The sequence below is a fragment of the Ovis aries genome, chromosome 1, assembly GCF_016772045.2.
Source record: "Ovis aries strain OAR_USU_Benz2616 breed Rambouillet chromosome 1, ARS-UI_Ramb_v3.0, whole genome shotgun sequence".
Taxonomy (NCBI): domain Eukaryota; kingdom Metazoa; phylum Chordata; class Mammalia; order Artiodactyla; family Bovidae; genus Ovis; species Ovis aries.
Window position 1 is genome coordinate 90,988,055 of NC_056054.1, and position 19,556 is coordinate 91,007,610.

The following is a 19,556-nucleotide window of genomic DNA, read 5'->3' on the forward strand; positions in this document are numbered from 1 at the left end:
GAAATAACCGAATGGAAAAAGTTCATATTAGGGAATAGATGGAATATTTAACATAGAACAGAAACAGATTTAGCTAATATGAATGCTATCTTCCAGACCACTTGTATCAGTTTTAGTCTCACGGAAACTGTGAGGTAGGTGGCATCACCCCCACTTGCAGATTAAAACTGAGGCTCAGGGAGGCTTAAGTCATAGCCACAGGGGACCCGGGTCTGCTGTCGCGCAGCCGGGTCTGGGCCTTCGTGTCAGGCCACGGCTCATGTCGTTGGACTCAATTTCTTTGGGAGGCATCTAGTTTCTTAATGGGTTGCAAAATAATGTAAGCAATGTGTTAAAAAATATTTTGTCATTTTAATACATTTAGTGGATGTTTTAAAAATTGAAAGATGGCCTTAAAGTGGCTTTTTAAAGAATACTTTTTTTTCCTATCCTAATTTTTTCCTCTCTTCATTTCTCTCTCCCCTCTCCTGTATCCCCCACAGTTCTATTTTTCAATAATACAAAAACCTGACATTGGAGTTTTTAATCAACAGGTGTATTCCTCACTTTTTATATTCTTATCACATTAAAAAAATTAAGTAACAAACTTATAAGAATGGTTACATTTCCCTCTCAAAGATGTGATTTTTCTATCCTTAGCTTTGTATAGTCCAGTTTAGAACTTTTCCCCCTTGTGAGGGCCTCCTCTCCATTACCCTAATTTAAACACAGATGACATCTGGTGGCAAAGCTGTTCAATTACAAGTTTTATAGCAGTTTACTTATGCTGAAAGAATAAGGAATATGCAGGTTTGGACAGAGAATTTAAGCCAAATAATATAATTGAAACTAATTATAACCTCAATCATGTTTTTACAAGATGTACCCAAAGCATGCACCAAATAGTATCTACTTTTAATTTTCATTTCCCTAATTATCAGAGGAATTATTTCCCTAATTACCTGGTGCTAATTCATCATCTGTTTCCTCATGAAAATGATTTTTCTCTAATCACTTATTAAGGAAATCTGGGTACTGACTTTTTCACATATATATATATCCTGTTCTGGATATAAGAATTTTATGAATTATGTTTATTACTTTTCTTCATCCTATTCTTATCTTTCTTTGGCTTTTTTTTCTACTTTGTATGTTAAATCCATCTGTCTTGTGAGATCTTCCATTTATCTTTTTTTTTTTTATAAATTCCAATATAACTATTCTGTAGTCTTATTAGAAAAATTTTTGCATTGTATAGAATGGGCTGCAGTCTACAGTTAAACCTTCTTCATCCTAATACACTTTAAATCTTTTTTTTTTGAAAACCAAAAAATAGATCACTTGAACATTAACATTTGTGCTTGTTGTATAACCATGTTTTTATCTCATTAAATCCTCCCCAAAACCCCAGGAGGTAGGTAGGTACAAATGTTATCCCCACCTAACAGAGAGGAAAATGAGACCACACCGCTGGGACTAGGTGGAGCCGGAAGTGAACCGCAGACATTACAACACCTCCAAAACCCAGCTTCCAAGTCACTGTGCTCTGCCCCAGCTGTGGACACAGAGATGTCCTACCCACCTTTGTTATTTAATCACTGCCTCCTCTCCTGTTATTTCTGCATTGTTTTAGTTAGCTCTTGCAAATATTTGAATTGCTTTTTGGAATTTCAGTAATTGTCCATTGGTCAGATTTTCTGTTTTGAGACCAGTACCCTTCAGTTGCTTGTCACCTTGAAACAACAGTTTAAAACTGACCATATTTTACAATCATTACCATCATTGTCTTTAAGCGGGTCCTTTGAAAAAGTTATACTTCAGTCATTTGTACTTTTCCTTTTCAAGTAACTACAGACATTTCTAGTAAATAGCAATGGTACTGGAGGCATTTTATGCCAATCTGAGCTTTTGTTTTCTAGGGAAATCACTGTACACAGAAGTCATTTAGTGTAAGCCAACAATTGGTTTTAAATAAGTATTCAGATTAGGATGCATTTTTCCAAGCTCAGTTTTCTTAGCTTTAATCTAGAAATGTTTACATAATGCCTCATATGTGTATAGGGCATAGTGGCAACACAAAGGAAGGCACGGGCAGTTCTCCCTGGAGGCTGGGAGAGGCTTCCAAGATGAGAAGCCTCCTTCCTAGGTTTTAGGATATTCAGCTAAAGTTGGAAAGTACCCTTCACAAGCAGATTAATCAAAGGTAGCTCTGTGGGACCATGTGGGTCAGAGAGTCTTCACCTCTCCAACCACTTAAGCTTTGGTTGAAAACTTGGAATTTGATTCTTGATTTCAAGATGCCCAGATCCTGCTTACTAGGCGTATAAACTTTCATCATGTAAATAAAACCAGACATTGTCTCTTCCTGTTGCTACCACCTGTCCAACTCCTCAACTCTAGCTTTACAGCACCATGCACAAGTTAAATATTGTACAAATGAGAGCTCTTCAGCAGAGTTGGGTGGCTCTAGGGATGACAGAACAGGAGTGAAGGAGGACGTATCACTTCATTTGTTGTTTCTGTGAATATTTCCCGCCTAGGTTGGTGACCAGATTGTTGAAATCAATGGGGAACCCACACAAGGCATCACACATACTAGAGCAATTGAGCTCATTCAGGCTGGTGGAAATAAAGTTCTTCTTCTGTTGAGGCCAGGAACTGGCTTGATACCTGACCACGGTAAGTAAAGTAGCTTGCCTGTATCTGGGAGGGGGCAGCAGAAGGGAAAAAACATCTATTTGGAAGGGACAGATATTTTACTAATAATAGCTAATTCAGAGGTAACCACAAGAACCATCTAAAGTTAGTTACATAGCATAGTTACTATAATATTACAAAATAAGTGACCTCATACAGGACTTTTATTGCAACAGAATATATGTTAAGCTACTTTCAATAGAAAACATAGTTGCTTTTGCAGAGAAATGTGCCTGGAGAAAATAAGAACATGAGAGGCAAAGGATTTTAATGTCATGAAAACCATTTGCAATCTCTTCAAATGTTACTTTTTCTCCTGTAGTAAGATGAGTTTCTTTCTTAAGGAACAGCATAGGAACCTTAGGCTTTTCTGGTCATTCGTCAAAAACAAGTTACCTATGGCGCTACCTGGAGACAAAGATATGGACCTGGGACCATTTCTGTAGTCCTGTACTGATATTAAACTCCCTTGGGTTCACTGTATGTTTCTGAAATATCACAGTTTTAGAAAATCACCATTTTTCTGCTGAGTGCACTAGTTGACAGGACCACACCACTTAGTCCTTGTCCCTTCCAGCTTCCTTCCTTCCCCCTGTAGAACTTTTGTGGGTGAAGTGTAGACATCATCTCCTATAGGCCCCTTCCAGTCTATAATTCTCTGACTGTATTACCTTCCATCATCTGCTTGTAAATCATGCGTCCCCAGTGGCAGCTTTGCTAACTGCGCTGTGATGTATTTTTTTACACAGTCCTAGGCTTTCTCTCTTCCTTCTTCAGGTTTGGCTCCTTCCGGTCTGTGCTCCTACGTGAAACCTGAGCAACATTAAGGCTTTCAGGGCTTTTCTTGGTCTTTCCTTAAAAAGATTTGGTAAATTTGCATGTCTTGTAAATCACTTCCTCCTTTTTTTTTTTCTTTTTAATTAAAAATGATGCTATTAAATACATCTACTTCTATCTTCTGCACTTTTCAGTTTCCTTTTGACATTAAATTTAACAGCTTAATGCAAGAGAATTATTTACAAATGCCCATGAACTCCATTCTGGTTACCATAGTTTGGTTTCCTTTATTAGTGGATTTTGGCAAATCTTTAAGCTATATCCATCAATAATAGCTAAATTAGTAAGCTGCTTGGACCAGATAATTTGGTCCAATTTTATTAGTTATTTCTTTTAAGCTTTTTATTGGGCTTTTACTACTTATAAAGAATTTACACATCATATATTATCACGCTTATGAAAAGTAATTAGAAAAATGAATGCTATTACTTTATATAAGAAACAACCTACCTTTCATGTACAAGTACAGTTGTCTGTATACATCTGCCTTTATAGAGAGAGATATACATGAACTTTATAAAATACTTAGTCTGTTTAAGCAGTCAGTAAAATTCAAATGGCTATCAAAGTTCAAAACTTAATTGTTCCTATTTATAATTCTAAAATTTAATAATGTTCTTCTCAAAATCACTTTTTTTAGGTGATTGGGATATTAACAACCCTACATCTTCCAATGTGATTTATGATGAACAGTCACCGTGTCACCCATCTTCACACTCTGCTTCCATATTTGAAGAGTCTCATGTGCCAGTAACTGAAGAATCATTGATGAAAGTCCAGATATGTGAAAAGGCAGAAGAATTAAAGGACACTGTGCCTGAAAAGAAAAGCACTTTAAATGAAAATCAGTCTGATATAAAACATAAGTCTCTTCTTCATAAAAATGTGAATAAAAGGGACCCACCCAACAGTCATGGGCATGGTGATAAGAAAAATCTCCTGAAAGCAGGAAATGGCATCACACCAAGAGGCAGGTCTGCCAGTCCCAAGAAGTCAGCCAATCCATATCCGGAAGAACATGCAGAAAAGATTCCCAGCCCTCTAAAAAATGACCCCAAAAGAAGACCCAGAGATCGCTCACTCAGCCCCAGGAAAGGCGAGAATAAAAGCAGTCAGCTCGGCGTCGGGACAGCTTCTGGACAGGATCATTGCGGAAGAAGCAGGGGACGGTCTTCAAGCCCAAAGAAGCAGCAAAAAACTGAAGGCAGCAAAGACCAGTCAAATGCGAGTCGAAGAGCAGGGGGCCATGCTAGTGACAATGCTGAGCAGATCTCAGATGCAAAAGAAAGATCAGGTGTTTTCGGGAGAGATGCAAATCAGAGTCAGCCTGGAAAAAACAGAACCAGGTCTCCAGAGAAAAAAAGCAAGCGAGTGGATGAAAGGTCTCTTCCATCCAAAAAGACTAACAACATTACTAGTAGGGCAATACCAGAAAATGAAAAAGGCAAGAAAGCAACTTCCGGACAGATAAGTTCTAGTAAAGATAAAACAGGAGAAAATGTCAGAATATCAGAGAAGAAGCTAAAGCAGGAACCTGACGAAAGAATGGTTTTAAGCAAAACGGAAGATCACAAAAGAAAAGAGCTTGAGGCGGCTGACAAAAGCAAAGAGAGCAGAGGGTTCAAACCTGAAAGTGGTTCTCCCGCTAGGAAAACAGCAATAACTCCAGGACCCTGGAAGGTACCAAGCGCGAGCAGAGCCACAGGCGCCCCTGGTGTGGCTGAGAAGCGGCTGTGACCTTTAGTACAAAACAAAGAAAAACAAGTTGCAATCTTTTCTTAGAACAAAGCAGCATTTCCCGCCACCCCCACCAAAATCTATTTTTCCAGAAATTCTGAAACACATATAAGGCATTTTAATTTGAGCATCAGGTTACCTACGCTGCATGAAGGGCCTGTAGAATTGCTAAGAGCCCACTGTCCCCCTTTGCGCTCAGGAGGGAGCTGAATCCCAGTGCTCATCGGACATGCCCTGCTCAGGATACCCAGCTCGTCCTCATGAGTGTCTGAACAAATGACATGTTGACATTCATAACGTGGTTACAACTCATTTTATATTTGTGCCAGTTATCTACTGTATCATGTCTATTTTATCCTTCTCACTCAGCTATTTCCACAGTAATGAAAAAAGTAGGTTTGGCTCGGAAGTTGATATTCTCAATAGCATGTTGCATGTTTACAGACAGAAATATTTGAGCCCTTGCAGAAGAAGAGATTGTTAACTCATTATTAAAGATGGCAGTTAACTCATTATTAAAAATGGCAGTTACCTTTCCTAACAGCTACTGATGATGTCCCCATTTAAGAATAAAACTCCCAAATATCACTACTGGAAAGAAAAAAAAAATGTAGTCAAATACTGACTTTATGATTTTGTTTATTGTAATTCAGCTGGGTAAGGCATTTAAGTAACTTAGAGGTGTTACTTACAGATGAATGTTCAAATGAGAAAGTACTTAAGAGCTCACCTCCTGCTGTGTTATCCAACCCTAATTGATAAACCATCTCAGTTCACCCTTCTATTTGTTACTTTATTATGAAACCACCAGGAGGCATGTAGAAATATCACTTATTCCTATTTGCAATTTCTGAAATCCAAATTTGTGTTTCTGGATATTTTGATTGAACTATTAATGCTAAGTCATTTAGTCATTATAACATAATATATATTTGAAGAGAGACTTAAATCACAAGTTTCACAGTCCGTTGCCAGATGAAGGACCATCTGGCAGCAGCTGTATGAGTTCAGGTGTATAGAAGCAGAACTTACCTGAGACGAGCTCAGCAACAGAGGGCAAACGTGGTGGTAGACATTACGAGATCTTATTTAATTTCTAGCTATATTAACTTATTTAAACACAGAAGAGTAAACGTCTGCTTAGCTTGTACAAATTTTCAGAATTCTTTTTTAAGGTCTAACTAAAGATGCTTATTGGAAGGTGGTTAACAGTTTTTAGCTCCATAAAACAGATCCGGGTTTTTCAGCCCCCAAAACTAGCATTCAGTAGCATCTATAAATAAAGGAACATTCTCAGAATAAAATCATTTTCTGGAGTATTTGAACGCTGTTCACCCTCAGTTCATCTTGTTATTGTGAAACACATCATGTTCAGGTCCCTCCCTCTCAGAATCTGACTGTGAAATTCTTTAATGTAACAACTGAAGCCCCTGTAGATAAGACATTCTTCCCGGAGTGAGATTTTTTGAAACCCCCTTTTCATCCAGAACTATATTTACCTACCTATTGTAACTACTTGAATAGAGACAAATTAGAAGGCTTGATACATGCTAAGAATTTAGTACCACAGAAATGATTTATTTTCCCTATAGTCCACAATTAGTGATAAAAATCCTATTTTTATTGTTAACTGTGACATAACTTTGGCGTCATCTGTTGTCAGTTTGATGTGGCTCTTTCCTCTCTAAGTAACCGGTCACTGTACTGATTCTGTACTGACTTAGCAATGTGGCCTTGGAATGCTAGGCAAAATATGGATGTACTGGTTGTAAATGTTTATATATTGTACAGTACCTTTATATATACACTTGAGGTTCTGATTAGAGAAAGAGATCTGTAAATCGCTCGTTATTTTTTATATAGATATTAAAAAAACAAAAATCAGTTCATGACTTGCATTTCTTTTTACTGTTTTTCTGCTTGTGGAGCTAATTCTCATCATGGTCTGAGTCCTCAGATTTTTATCCCTGTGAATAACAAATGTTCAAAGTCCTACAATCAGGCAGACTCTTACAATGATGACTTTACTTATCTATAAATACACTTAAAGTTTAGAATTAGTTTGAGTTGAATATCATTATACCTACTTCATACCTTTCATTGTAAGGAAAATAGTTTTGTGTAAATAATTTGTTACCCCGCCCCCAATCCTTTCTTACACTGTCAGGGAGAGAAAAGTACTTGTGTTATTAGAAATTATGAGACATTTCTAATGGATATAGCAATGTAAGTCCAGTTACCACAAACGCTATTTCATCAGGCTGTGTGGCATTTCACATGAGTTTTAAATCATTTTGTTTACCACAGGTTGTACTTACTTATACAGTGAAGTGTTTCGACTTGACTTCACTGAAATTCTTGATATGAATAATGCCTAAAACCTAGTTTAAGAACATGGTTAACTGAATACTCTTGAGGAGAAAAATCAATTCCTGAACCTACCATTGCATCAACTCATACTGAAAATAGACCCTAAACCTCTGGCTTCCAGGCTCCATCATGGAGATGTGTGTCTTGGCAAAGCCCACAGAGTGGCACCGAAACCATTTGCTGTTTTAGTGGACTGACCACAGCAGCACAGATGCTCTGGGGTGCCATCACACTGTCTTCCTAGAGAAGTCAGTAACAGCCTGTAACACTGTTGTCTTCTAACTCACATCAAATTTTTTGGACCAAGTAGCCTCTGCACAGACTCAACTCCTGTGTCCAAGACTTCTTAAATAGAAAAGCATGTGATTTTTTTATTTCTACATGAGCACATCTTGATCATTTCCTTTTTTAATAGTCAGATGTTTTCATGTAGAAAGTCAAATGCTTTTCAACATGGATTAATGAAGAGTTTCATGGTTACTGTGTCCAACATTCAAAAAGAATGGGGTTTTAAGAAAGCAAGGAATACCCAAATTAAACTGTGTGACAGTCTTAACTACTGACCTCCACAGAGATGTGCTTAGGCTGAAGTCTGGTCCAGAGTGAGCTCCGAGAACTAAGGAACACTGGTGTAAACAGACTTCAGTCACAAAATGTGATGATTCAGTTTGGCATGAAGAATTCATCAGAGCAACTTCTTACATCATCCTGGCATGCTCCAGTGCTGAGAACTGCTTGTACTTTTAAACAGTAACATATTTACTTATTTAGGCAGCTCTTTTATTTTTCATGCTATTAAGGTTTATGAGCAGTACAATGACTGGTTAATGCACAGCATAATTATGACATCAACTCTATAATCTTTGCTTCAGTTAACTGAATTAGTTTTAAGATATTCACTAACTTGGATATGTTTTCAATGTTTCAGTGCAAGTAGAACCTTAAGTGTAAGAGAGGAGTATGAAGGCTTATGAAGAGTAGAATTTATCTGCTAAAGAACTCTGAACCTTTCTCATATATACATTAAAACACAAAAGCATAGCCAAGTGCTTTAATTTAGCCTGAACCTATATTTTTCCAAAGAATCTTGTGGGTATTTGTCTATTATACAATGTTTGTATTAAAGCCAAGTGAACTATTAGTGAAAACACAAGTCAAGAGGCTTATTTTGTCCTTAATATAAAACAGTAATTGTTACCTTGAGTAATACCTTATTACAGCATATAGGCGCAGGATGTACTGCAGGAAAGGTATGGAATTATTGCACATTTGTGAAATTCAAACTTCACTATTCAAGATGCACACCAATAACTGCAAGAAGCAAAGGATTACTTTAAATGACCAAACTAGTCAATACCTGCATAGACAAGATTAAGCTTAACAAATTTTGTTGTTCAGTTATTCAGTCGTGTCCGACTCTCTGACCCCATGGACAGCAGCACACCAAGCCTCCCTGCCCCTCACCATCTCCTGGAGTTTACTTCTTGATAATGAATTTACTTCCTGATAATCCCAAGTCATACACTATATTTGGAGAATTAGACCCATTTGCCCCATTAGAGTGTGTACATCTAAGACATTTCTAAAATGAATCTTATTAATTTGAAAGTTGTTTGTGGAGTGCACAGGTTCGCTGACCTCTAGCCGCGTGCTTAGTCATTTTAGTCGTGACCAACCTTTTGTGACCCTATAGACTGTAGTCCACCAAGCTCCTCTGTCCATGGAATTTTCCAGATAAGAATACTGGAGTGGGTTTCCATGCCCTCCTCCAGGGGACTTTCCTGACCCAGGATCAAACCAACATCTCTTATGTCTCCTGCATTGGGAGGTGGGCTCTTTACCAGTAGCAGCACCTGGGAAGCCCCACCTCTAGATACAATGAACCAAAAACAGACCCGCCCATAACCTTTACTTTGTAGGACAGCCTGGTATTTAGAATTTTTCTACTTGTCTCTGAAAGTCAGGAAAACCATACCCCAATTAAGAAAGTATCTGGTTATTCAGCTTTTCAAGGTGGTTGTATTATACATGAAGCATAATGTGCAGATTTAGGGAGTTTGAAGTTACCCCTCCATGGCAATTTTAGGAGAGACTCTTTCCCAAAACAACAAACTATAAAAGTAAGTGAACAGGTATTTCTCTTATCCATCTACAGTTATTAATATTTCAATCAAATGTATGAATGGCATAATCTAGTTCTGTTTTTACATCTCAGTTTAATTTCTCAGTAACAGGTAAATGTTAAAGTATGATTCCTTTTGGTGGATCAAAAGTCCAAGTTTCTAGAAATTACCATATAGGAATTAATGAAGCACAAAGAGCACAACTCTTCCATCCTAACAGAAAAAAACGAACAAAAATTACATCTATTCATCCTACACATTTACATTATATACCTATTATGGGGTCAGGTACTCTCCTGCATTCTGGGGACCTAGGAGTGAAAAACAACAAAAAATCCCTGCCTTAAGGGACTTACACCGAATGGAGAAGGACAGAAACAAGGGGCAAAAGGTAAACAAAATAATCAGATTTTGATAAGTGCCATGAAGAATGGACAGAGCTGTATACCTGATAACAAGGGTAAGATGGGGAACTACTTTAACAAGAGAAGGTCCTGCTAAGGAACTGACAGCTGAGAAGCCATTTAGGGGAGAACTTAAGAAAGCATGTTCCAGGCACAGTCTGAAACAAGAAAGAACTCAGTGTACTGAAGGAACATAGGGAGTGTGCCTGTCAGACACTGAGGAGGTGAAGCTGGAAAGGGAGGCAGGCCTGAAATGAGGGGGCTTGGAGGCCAGTACAGGAAAGCCAGGAAGAGTTTAAGTAGGACTGATCAAGTCTCCATATTTCTAAGCTCATTCACATTAGAGAACCAACTGTAGGAGGCAAGAATGGGAAGGGAACATAGTAATCCAGGTGACCACGAAGAATACTTAGTCTATTAGCTATGAAAATACAGAATCGGCATGACCGGGTGGTAGATTAGATATGAAGGAAAAGAGAGGAACCAAGAATAAACCCTAACTCTTTGACTTGAGCAATTAAGTAAACTTTGTTCCATTTACTAAGGTGGGGAAAACATTTACTCTCCCACCTTAGACAACTTAAAAAAAAAAAAAGGAAAAATACACATGAAAAAAATGAGTGTTAGATGATGGACAAGAGACAGTAAGAGGTTAATGGAATTAAATGAGGTGAGCCCCATGACTACCCCAGATTACTTGAAGGCAGTTTCCAGGCTTCAGTGCAGGAAGGGGAACCCAAACCCAAACAAGCAGTCCTGCTGAGTTGAGGTGACAGTTAAGAATTTGGGGAGGCCAGAACAGCTAGAAATAGCAGGCAGAGTACCAGAGAGAAGACAGCTGCAGAGGAGAGGTCAAAAAAATGTGCTGAGAGTTCAAGTCTTCAGGTGAGTAGGCATCAGCACAAGGAAATACTCAGCAGGGAAGGACCACCAAAAATAATCACGCCAAAAATTCCTGAGCTGGGAATAGTTCATGTTCCTACAGTCAAACTGAGAAAACCCCATCACGAAGAGGGCAACATGTAGAGTGCTCAGAAAGATATTGCATCAGTTGTGGAAAAAAGCACGTGGTTTAAGGCTGAAACAATGTGGTCCACTGGAGAAGGGAATAGCAAACCACTTCAGTATTCTTGCCTTGAGAACCCCAGGAACAGTATGAAAAAGCAAAATGACAGGATACTGAAAGAGGAACTCCCCAGGTTAGTAGGTGCCCAATATGCTACTGGAGATCAGTGGAGAAATAACTCCAGAAAGAATGAAGGGATGGAGCCAAAGCAAAAACAATACCCAGCTGTGGATGTGACTGGTGATAGAAGCAGGGTCCGATGCTGTAAAGAGCAATATTCCATAGGAACCTGGAATGTCAGGTCCATGAATCAAGGCAAATTGGAAGTGGTCAAACAGGAGATGGCAAGAGTGAACGTCAACATTCTAGGAATCAGTGAACTAAAATGGACTGGAATGGGTGAATTTAACTCAGATGACCATTATATCTACTACTGCGGGCAGGAATCCCTCAGAAGAAATGGAGCAGCCATCATGGTCAATAAGAGTCTGAAATGCAGCACTTGGATGCAATCTCAAAAATGACAGAATGATCTCTGTTCATTTCCAAGGCAAACCATTCAATATCACAGGAATCCAAGTCTATGCCCCAATCAGTAATGCTGAAGAAGCTGAAGTTGAATGGTCCTACGAAGACCTACAAGACCTTTTAGAACTAATACCCCAAAAAGATGTCTTTTTCATTATAGGGGACTGGAATGCTAAAGTAGGAAGTCAAGAAACACCTGGAGTAACAGGCAAATTTGGCCTTGGAATGCGGAATGAAGCAGGGCAAAGACTAATAGAGTTTTGCCAAGAAAATGCACTGGTCATAGCAAACACCCTCCTCCAACAACAAAAGAGAACGCTCTACACATGGACATCACCAGATGGTCAACACTGAAATCAGATTGATTATATTATTTGCAGCCAAAGATGCAGAAGCTCTATACAGTCAGCAAAAACAAGACCAGGAGCTGACTATGGCTCAGATCATGAACTCCTTATTGCCAAATTCAGACTGAAATTGAAGAAAGTAGGGAAAACCATTAGACCATTCAGGTATGACCTAAACCAAATCCCTTATGATTATACAGTGGAAGTGAGAAATAGATTTAAGGGACTAGATCTGATTAGAAAGAGTGCCTGATGAACTATGGAATGAGGTTCGTGACATTGTACAGGAGACAGGGATCAAGACCATCCCCATGGAAAAGAAATGCAAAAAAGCAAAATGGCCATCTGAGGAGGCCTTACAAATAGCTGTGAAAAGAAGAGAAGCAAAAAGCAAAGGAGAAAAGGAAAGATGAAAGTATCTGAATGCAGAGTTCCAAAGAATAGCAAGAAGAGAAAAGAAAGCCTTCCTCAGCGATCAATACAAAGAAATAGAGGAAAACAACAGAATGGGAAAGATTAGAGATCTCTTCAAGAAAATTAGAGATACCAAGGTAACATTTCATGCAAAGATGGGCTCGATAAAAAAGGACAGAAATGGTATGGACCTAAGAGAAGCAGAAGATATTGAGAAGAGATGGCAAGAATACACAGAAGAACTGTACAAAAAAGATCTTCATGACCAAGATAATCACAATGGTGTGATCACTCACCTAGAGCCAGACATCCTGGAATGTGAAGTCAAGTGGGCCTTAGAAAACATCACTACAAACAAAGCTAGTGGAGGTGATGGAATTCCAGTTGAGCTGTTTCAAATCCTGGAAGATGACGCTGTGGAAGTGCTGCACTCAATATGCCAACAAATTTGGAAAACTCAGCAGTGGCCACAAGACTGGAAAAGGTCAGTTTTCATTCCAATTCCAAAGAAAGGCAATGCCAAAGAATGCTCAAACTACCACACAATTGCACTCATGGGCTACCCTGGTGGCTCAGAGGTTAAAGCGTCTGCCTGCAATGTGGGAGACCTGGGTTCGATCCCTGGGTTGGGAAAATCCCCTGGAGAAGGAAATGGCAACCCACTCCAGTATTCTTGCCTGGAGAATCCCATGGATGGAAGAGCCTGGTGGGCTACAGTCCATGGGGTCACAAAGAGTCGGACACAACTGAGTGACTTCACTCACTCACATGCTAGTAAAGCAAAGCTCAAAATTCTCCAAGCCAGGCTTAAGCAATATGTGAACCATGAACTTCCAGATGTTCAAGCTGGTTTTAGAAAAGGCAGAACTAGAGATCAAATTGCCAACATCCACTGGATCATGGAAAAAGCAAGAGAGTTCCAGAAAAACATCTATTTCTGCTTTATTGACTGTGCCAAAGCCTTTGACTGTCTGGATCACAATCAACTGTGGAAAATTCTGAAAGAGATGGGAATACCAGACCACCTGACCTGCCTCTTGAGAAACCTGTATGCAGGTCAGGGAGCAACAGTTAGAACTGGACATGGAACAACAGACTGGTTCCAAATAGGAAAAGGAGTACGTCAAGGCTGTATATTGCCACCCCGCTTATTTAACTTATATGCAGAGTACATCATGAGAAATGCTGGGCTGGAAGAAGCACAAGCTGGAATCAAGATTGCTGGGGGAAATATCAATAACCTCAGATATGCAGATGACACCACCCTTTTGGCAGAAAGTGAAGAGGAACTAAAAAGCCTCTTGAAAGTGAAAGAGGAGAGTGAAAAAGTTGGCTTAAAGCTCAACATTCAGAAAACCAAGATCATGGCATCTGGTCCCATCACTTCATGGGAAATAGATGGGAAAACAGTGAAAACAGTGTCAGACTTTATTTTTTGGGGCTCCAAAATCACTGCAGATGGTGATTGCAGCCATGAAATTAAGATGCTTACTCCTTGGAAGAAAAGTTATGACCAACCTAGATAGCATATTCAAAAGCAGAGACATTACTTTGCCGACTAAGGTCTGTCTAGTCAAGGCTGTGGTTTTTCCTGTGGTCATGTATGGATGTGAGAGTTGGACTGTGAAGAAAGCTGAGTGCCAAAGAATTGATGCTTTTGAACTGTGGTGTTGGAGAAGACTCTTGAGAGTCCCTTGGACTGCAAGGAGATCCAACCAGTCCATTCTGAAGGAGATCAGCCCTGGGATTTCTTTGGAGGGACTGATGCTAAAGCTGAAACTCTAGTACTTTGGCCACCTCATGTGAAGAGTTGACTCATTGGAAAAGACTCTGATGCTGGGAGGGATTGGGGGCAGGAGGAGAAGGGGACAACAGAGATTGAGATGGCTGGATGGCATCACTGACTCGATGGACATGAGTTTGGGTGAACTCCAGGAGTTGGTGATGGACAGGGAGGCCTGGCGTGCTGCAATTCATGGGGTAGCAAAGAGTCGGACATGACTGAGTGACTGAACTGAACTGAACTGGCCCTCCTAACAAAAGCTTTTAAAGCAAGCCTTAAAATGATCAAACTGTTTGATTAATTTAACTCTATTCTAAACAAAGCTCAAGAATAAAGAAGGCACACACACAAAACCCCAACACCCAACAATGTTAAAATTCACATCCAATAAGAAATTACTAAGCATGTAAAAAAGCAGGAAAAATGACCCAACATGAGAAGAAAATTTAATTTTAAAAAAACACAGAATGACATAGATGATAGCTATTTTAATGTTCTTATTTACTTTTTCTATTATAAATGTTATGAAAACAATGTAGAAAAAAAACAATGTAGAGAAAAGAAAGAGCATATTAAAGACAGACATAACAGACAGATATGAAAACAAAAGAGCAGTATCAAACTTCTGCAGACAAAATACACCACATAAGATTAACAGCAAAATTGGAACAGATTATTGAAGGCACAGCAACAGAAACTATCCAAAATTGAAGACAGAAGACTGGGACAATATGTAGAGCATCAGTAAGCTGCAGGACAACCTCAAGCAGCCTGACACATCTGTGAGGTGGAAGCTCAGAAGCAGGTGGGAGAACGGGGTGCAGATACACTTCAATAACACAGCAACCTAGCCTGGTGTTCTGTGATGACCTGGAGGGGTGGGGGGAGGAAAGGGACATACATGTATGACAGATTCACTCTGTTATATAGCAGAGACCAGCATAAAATTGTAAAGCAATTTTCCACCAATTAAAAAATAAGTTTTTCTAAAAAAACAGCTAAAAATTTCCCAAATTTTATGAAAACTATAAATCAAGAGACCCAATAAGTGCAACAAATCCCAAGCACACACACACACACACACACACACACATTAAAAAAAAAACTACAGCAATACACATTAGCAATAGCACAAATTCAATGAAAAAGATAAAAACCTTAAAAGTAGCCAGAGTTTGAAAAACAGAGACATTATACACAGAAGACCAAAGATGAGAATGACAACAGACGTCTTGTCAGAAGCAATGCAACTCAGGAGGCAGTGGAGTAACAACATTTCTAAAACTGGGATTTTACGCCCAGCAAAAACCTTTCAAACATAAAGATTCAAAAATATTTCTCAACAAGGAAGGCCTGCTGCTGCTGCTGCTGCTGCTAAGTCGCTTCAGTCGTATCCGACTCTGTGCGACCCCACAGACAGCAGCCCACCAGGCTCCCCCGTCCCTGGGATTCTCAAGGCAAGAACATTGGAGTGGGTTGCTATTTCCTTCTCCAATGAATGAAAGTGAAAAGTGAAAGTGAAGTCGCTCAATCGTGTCCGACTCTTAGTGACCCCATGGACTGCAGCCTACCAGGCTCCTCCATCCATGGGATTTTCCACGCAAGAGTACTGGAGTGTGATGCCATTGCCTTCTCCAAAGGAAGGCCTATACCTTGCTAAAAAGATTTCAGATTTTTACATTCAAAGAAATACTAAGCCATTAGTAGATTCTAAATGATAAGACTTGCATTTCAAAAATTACACATTAGTTTTTGAGATGAATAGGTGGGTATGGGAAAGAGGGATGCCATGTATATTGAAGAGCAGAAAAGCAGAATCCTGTTCAAAAACAGAAGATATTAACTCAGATGAGGGTGGTAAAAATGGGGATGGAAAAGAATGGACTGATTAGAAAAACATCTAAAAGATAATTATTCAAAGACTTGGTGATTGGATGTGAGGTATGAGAAAGGCAAGAGTCAAAAATGATTGCCAGGACTTCCCTAGTGGTCCAGTGGTTAAGAATATACCTTCCAATGTACGGGATGTGGTTTCGATCCCTGGGCAGGAAACGAAGATCCCAAGTGCCACGGGGCAACTAAGCCCTTGCACTGAGACCACTGAGCCCAGGTGCTCTAGAGACCACAGCGAGACAGGCTGCAAGCGGCAGCCAGAGGAAGCCGCACGAGAGGACACTGGAGCGCTGCAATGGAGAGCCTGCGTGCCACAGTGAGGGCCCAGCGCAGACAGAAAAGCGATTTTCAGGTTTCTGACATGAGCAAGTACACATACAGAAAAATTTACCCACCTGAAAAATCACTTAAACCAATTATAAACCATCAGAACCACAACTGAAACAACCCACAGGAGTAAACAGTTCTAAATACTGCATTTAAACTAAAGAATTCAACGTGTAAAAAATTCAAATAGAAATAGAACAGTGTTTTTGTGGGAGAAAAAAGATAAAGGCATCCGCTTTCTTCACCTGAAATCTGCACAGGGCTGCTCAATCTTGGCTTTGAGATAATCGTTCTTGTTCCTTATGATTTCTATTGAGTCACCTGTCAAAACACTGAAGTGCCTTTACAGATCAGTTCCTTCCAAAGGTAAATCACTATAAAGGGGTTTTACTTTAAAAAAAGAAAATTGCAACTCTCATGCAGTATTTAGAATGGCTGCAAACTTTTGGTAATCCACTTCTAGTTCAGTTATCTTGCCCTCTATGTTTCTATCTTCACAGTTAGGAAATCTGTCAGCAAAAGATTTTTAAAGGGTTTTAAACAGTAATTACAAATGGTTAGTGTGGGTTTACCAAGGGTTAAGTACTTCATGCTAAGTACCTTACATGATAACCTCATTTGACCTTAACAACCCTATTAGGTAGTTATTATCCCCATTACACAGGTAAGAAATTGAGGTGCAACAATGTTAAGTAACTTGCCTTGGACTATGAAGCTAATGTGTAGCATAGCCAAGGATATAAATCCAGAAAGGTCTGAACTCAATCCCTGGATTCGAGAAATTCATCTTTAAACCTAAAAAATCTTCCTTCCATATAAGGGTATGTATAAATGATACACTGATTTTGCATGGACATACTTCACATGTAATAAAAAAGCTTCTTAATTATTCCCATTCAAATATTCACAAGGTCTTGTCATTAAGATCTGTGTGCTTTCTATTTGCCTCAAGAGATTCTTCAAAGTGGGTAACTTAATGAGCAGGAATTACATGGAGATTATTAGTTTTCATTAACATCTGTGTATGTATTAAGTGTGACAGGGGATGCAGATAAGAGAACCCAAATCATCAATGGCACAGCTTGGCTCAGTATAGACACTGAAGGCCTGAGACTACTGAGGGTACAGTAATGTAATGAATTAAATACATTCATTGAGTTGCACAACAAACTGAACACTTCACTTAGTACTGTGATGGGAAACAGCTCAGATGGTTCAAAACGGAAGACATACTGGATGGTGAACATGGACAAGTGTGCATAGAAAAATGTCTTATGCGGAATTACATGCTATATTATATGCATGACTGTTTCACCAACAACTATACAGTTATTAGGATTAACTTCAAAATTATAAACTAATTGAAAATTTCTCCAAAGTTTCACAGAAAATCACAGTTTAAAGGTTATTTTTTCTTTCAACAACAAAAAAGCCTAGAAACTGAAATTCTCCAATAAAGTTCTTTTATTCAGGTTCAACCTAAAATAGTTTAAACTTGATCTCTCTTTGATAGAGAAATGAAATATCCAATTCTATAGACTGTAATAGAAAAGTACTGAATTTGCGTATTTCCAATATAGGATTTTGCTCCATGCTTTGGGCATCTACCATAGTTACCCAAAAGACTATTTCCAGTAGATATAACTGTCACAGCATTGAAATGCCCAGAATAAATTTCCTAACTTAAAAAGTTGTCCCTTAAGTTACTATAACACAACAGTCTTCAGTCTCCTGACTATTCATACTATTTGAAAACCATGAAAATACAGGTTTTTAGCATGCACGCCCAGTTGGAAAAGGATCTGTTCCTCTGAAAACACGATTCATTAGATTAGGAGAGCTGAGGGCACCTCTGCGTATGAACAAGCAGGTGGGTGTCTCATGGTTTTGCAGTCATCTCTTTCCTTAATGGGGTAAGCACTGATGCCAGCAAGGGGAGAGAGTCCAGGCACATGACTCAGCTTATGACTTAATTTTCCACAGCTAAGAAAAGAAAATCACCAAAATCAGTTAGTTGGGGTTGATAGGTACACTTACATGTAAGCCAAGAACCATTTACACAAGAAAACAGTATCAACTCTGGCAATAGCAACCACAGAACATCGTAGAGAAAAAAAACATTAAAAATTTCCAGGATCAAAACTGCTATACTGCAGCTCATGGGGGTGCCTAGTTTTCCTTCATTCTGCCTCTGTACATTTCCCTAGCTCAGAGGCCACCCCAGCCCATGCTATTAAACTGACATGAGATTCAAACTTGACTTTTTGTTCCATTCAAGAGCATAGTCTATTGTGCTTGTATAAAATGAGAAACTCTAAGCTGAAGGTCTATTTCAAATGCTTACTTCTCTGCCTGAAGAATCATTTCCATGCCAGCCACTCTCTCCCTCCATCCCACCTTCCCCCACTAGCTCTCCTTTTCTCTCTCTCACACACATGCACACTGGGAAGCTTAAAGATTATTGTACATACTAGCAAGTTTTAAGACTAATAAGGCAGATGCTACAGAGTGGTAATCTCACTTACTCTTATATTAAATCCTAGAAGATCACTTATAACACCTGAGACTGCGGAGAGGATAACCACTCGTGTGATATTGTAGATTAAGGGGTTCATTGTCAGTCCGTAGAGTCTAAATGGGGTGTCCAGCTCCTAAAAAACATGAAAGAGCTGAGATGAAACACATGATTCCACAGTAGCTATCAGTGATTATCAGACTGTTTTTTGAGTCTTGGGTGAGGATGACTGCTTAAGACCTCTTTCCTGATGTTCAATAGCTACCTTCAAAAGACCCTGTAATGAGGGGGAGGGATAAATTTGGAATGAACAGCACAGAGTACTGTATATAAAATGGATAAACAATAAGGACCTACTGTATAGCACTGGGAACTATATTCAATATCTTGCAATAACCTATAATAGAGAAGAATCAGAAAAAGAACACATGTATATATATAACTGAATCACTTTGCTGTACACGTGGAACACTGTAAATCAACTATACATCAATTTAAAATAATAATTTAAAATTTTAAAAATAATAATGTAAATA

At 39.0% G+C, this 19,556-nt stretch overlaps 2 protein-coding genes across 23 annotated transcripts in view; one reads left to right on the top strand and one right to left on the bottom strand.

Annotated features, from left to right (window-relative positions):
• MAGI3 (membrane associated guanylate kinase, WW and PDZ domain containing 3) overlaps positions 1-7,134 on the top strand; it is a 241,312-nt gene extending 234,178 nt beyond the window's left edge. Inside the window, exons 20-22 of one of the 3 annotated variants that reach the window (XM_012178938.4) lie at positions 2,520-2,658; positions 3,454-3,544; positions 4,154-4,266. In XM_012178938.4, coding sequence (XP_012034328.3) covers positions 2,520-2,658; positions 3,454-3,503 — 189 coding nt within the window. In that variant the 3' untranslated portion in view covers positions 3,504-3,544; positions 4,154-4,266. Of the gene's footprint in view, positions 1-2,519; positions 2,659-3,453 lie in introns of all 3 variants that reach the window. The other 2 variants (XM_060412922.1, XM_004002337.6) reach the window with 2 other exon arrangements.
• The window catches only part of PHTF1 (putative homeodomain transcription factor 1), an 85,857-nt gene continuing 70,015 nt past the window's right edge, over positions 3,715-19,556 (bottom strand). For 4 of the 20 annotated variants that reach the window (XM_060413037.1, XM_060413001.1, XM_060413046.1 and 1 more), the window contains 4 exons: positions 19,031-19,156; positions 16,751-18,488; positions 5,141-8,931; positions 3,715-4,330 (listed from right to left, as the gene is read on the bottom strand). In XM_060413037.1, the coding sequence (XP_060269020.1) occupies positions 18,468-18,488; positions 19,031-19,156 (147 nt within the window). In that variant the 3' untranslated portion in view covers positions 3,715-4,330; positions 5,141-8,931; positions 16,751-18,467. Of the gene's footprint in view, positions 4,331-5,140; positions 8,932-16,750; positions 19,157-19,556 lie in introns of those variants that run through there. The other 16 variants (XM_060413000.1, XM_060413006.1, XM_060413010.1 and 13 more) reach the window with 11 other exon arrangements.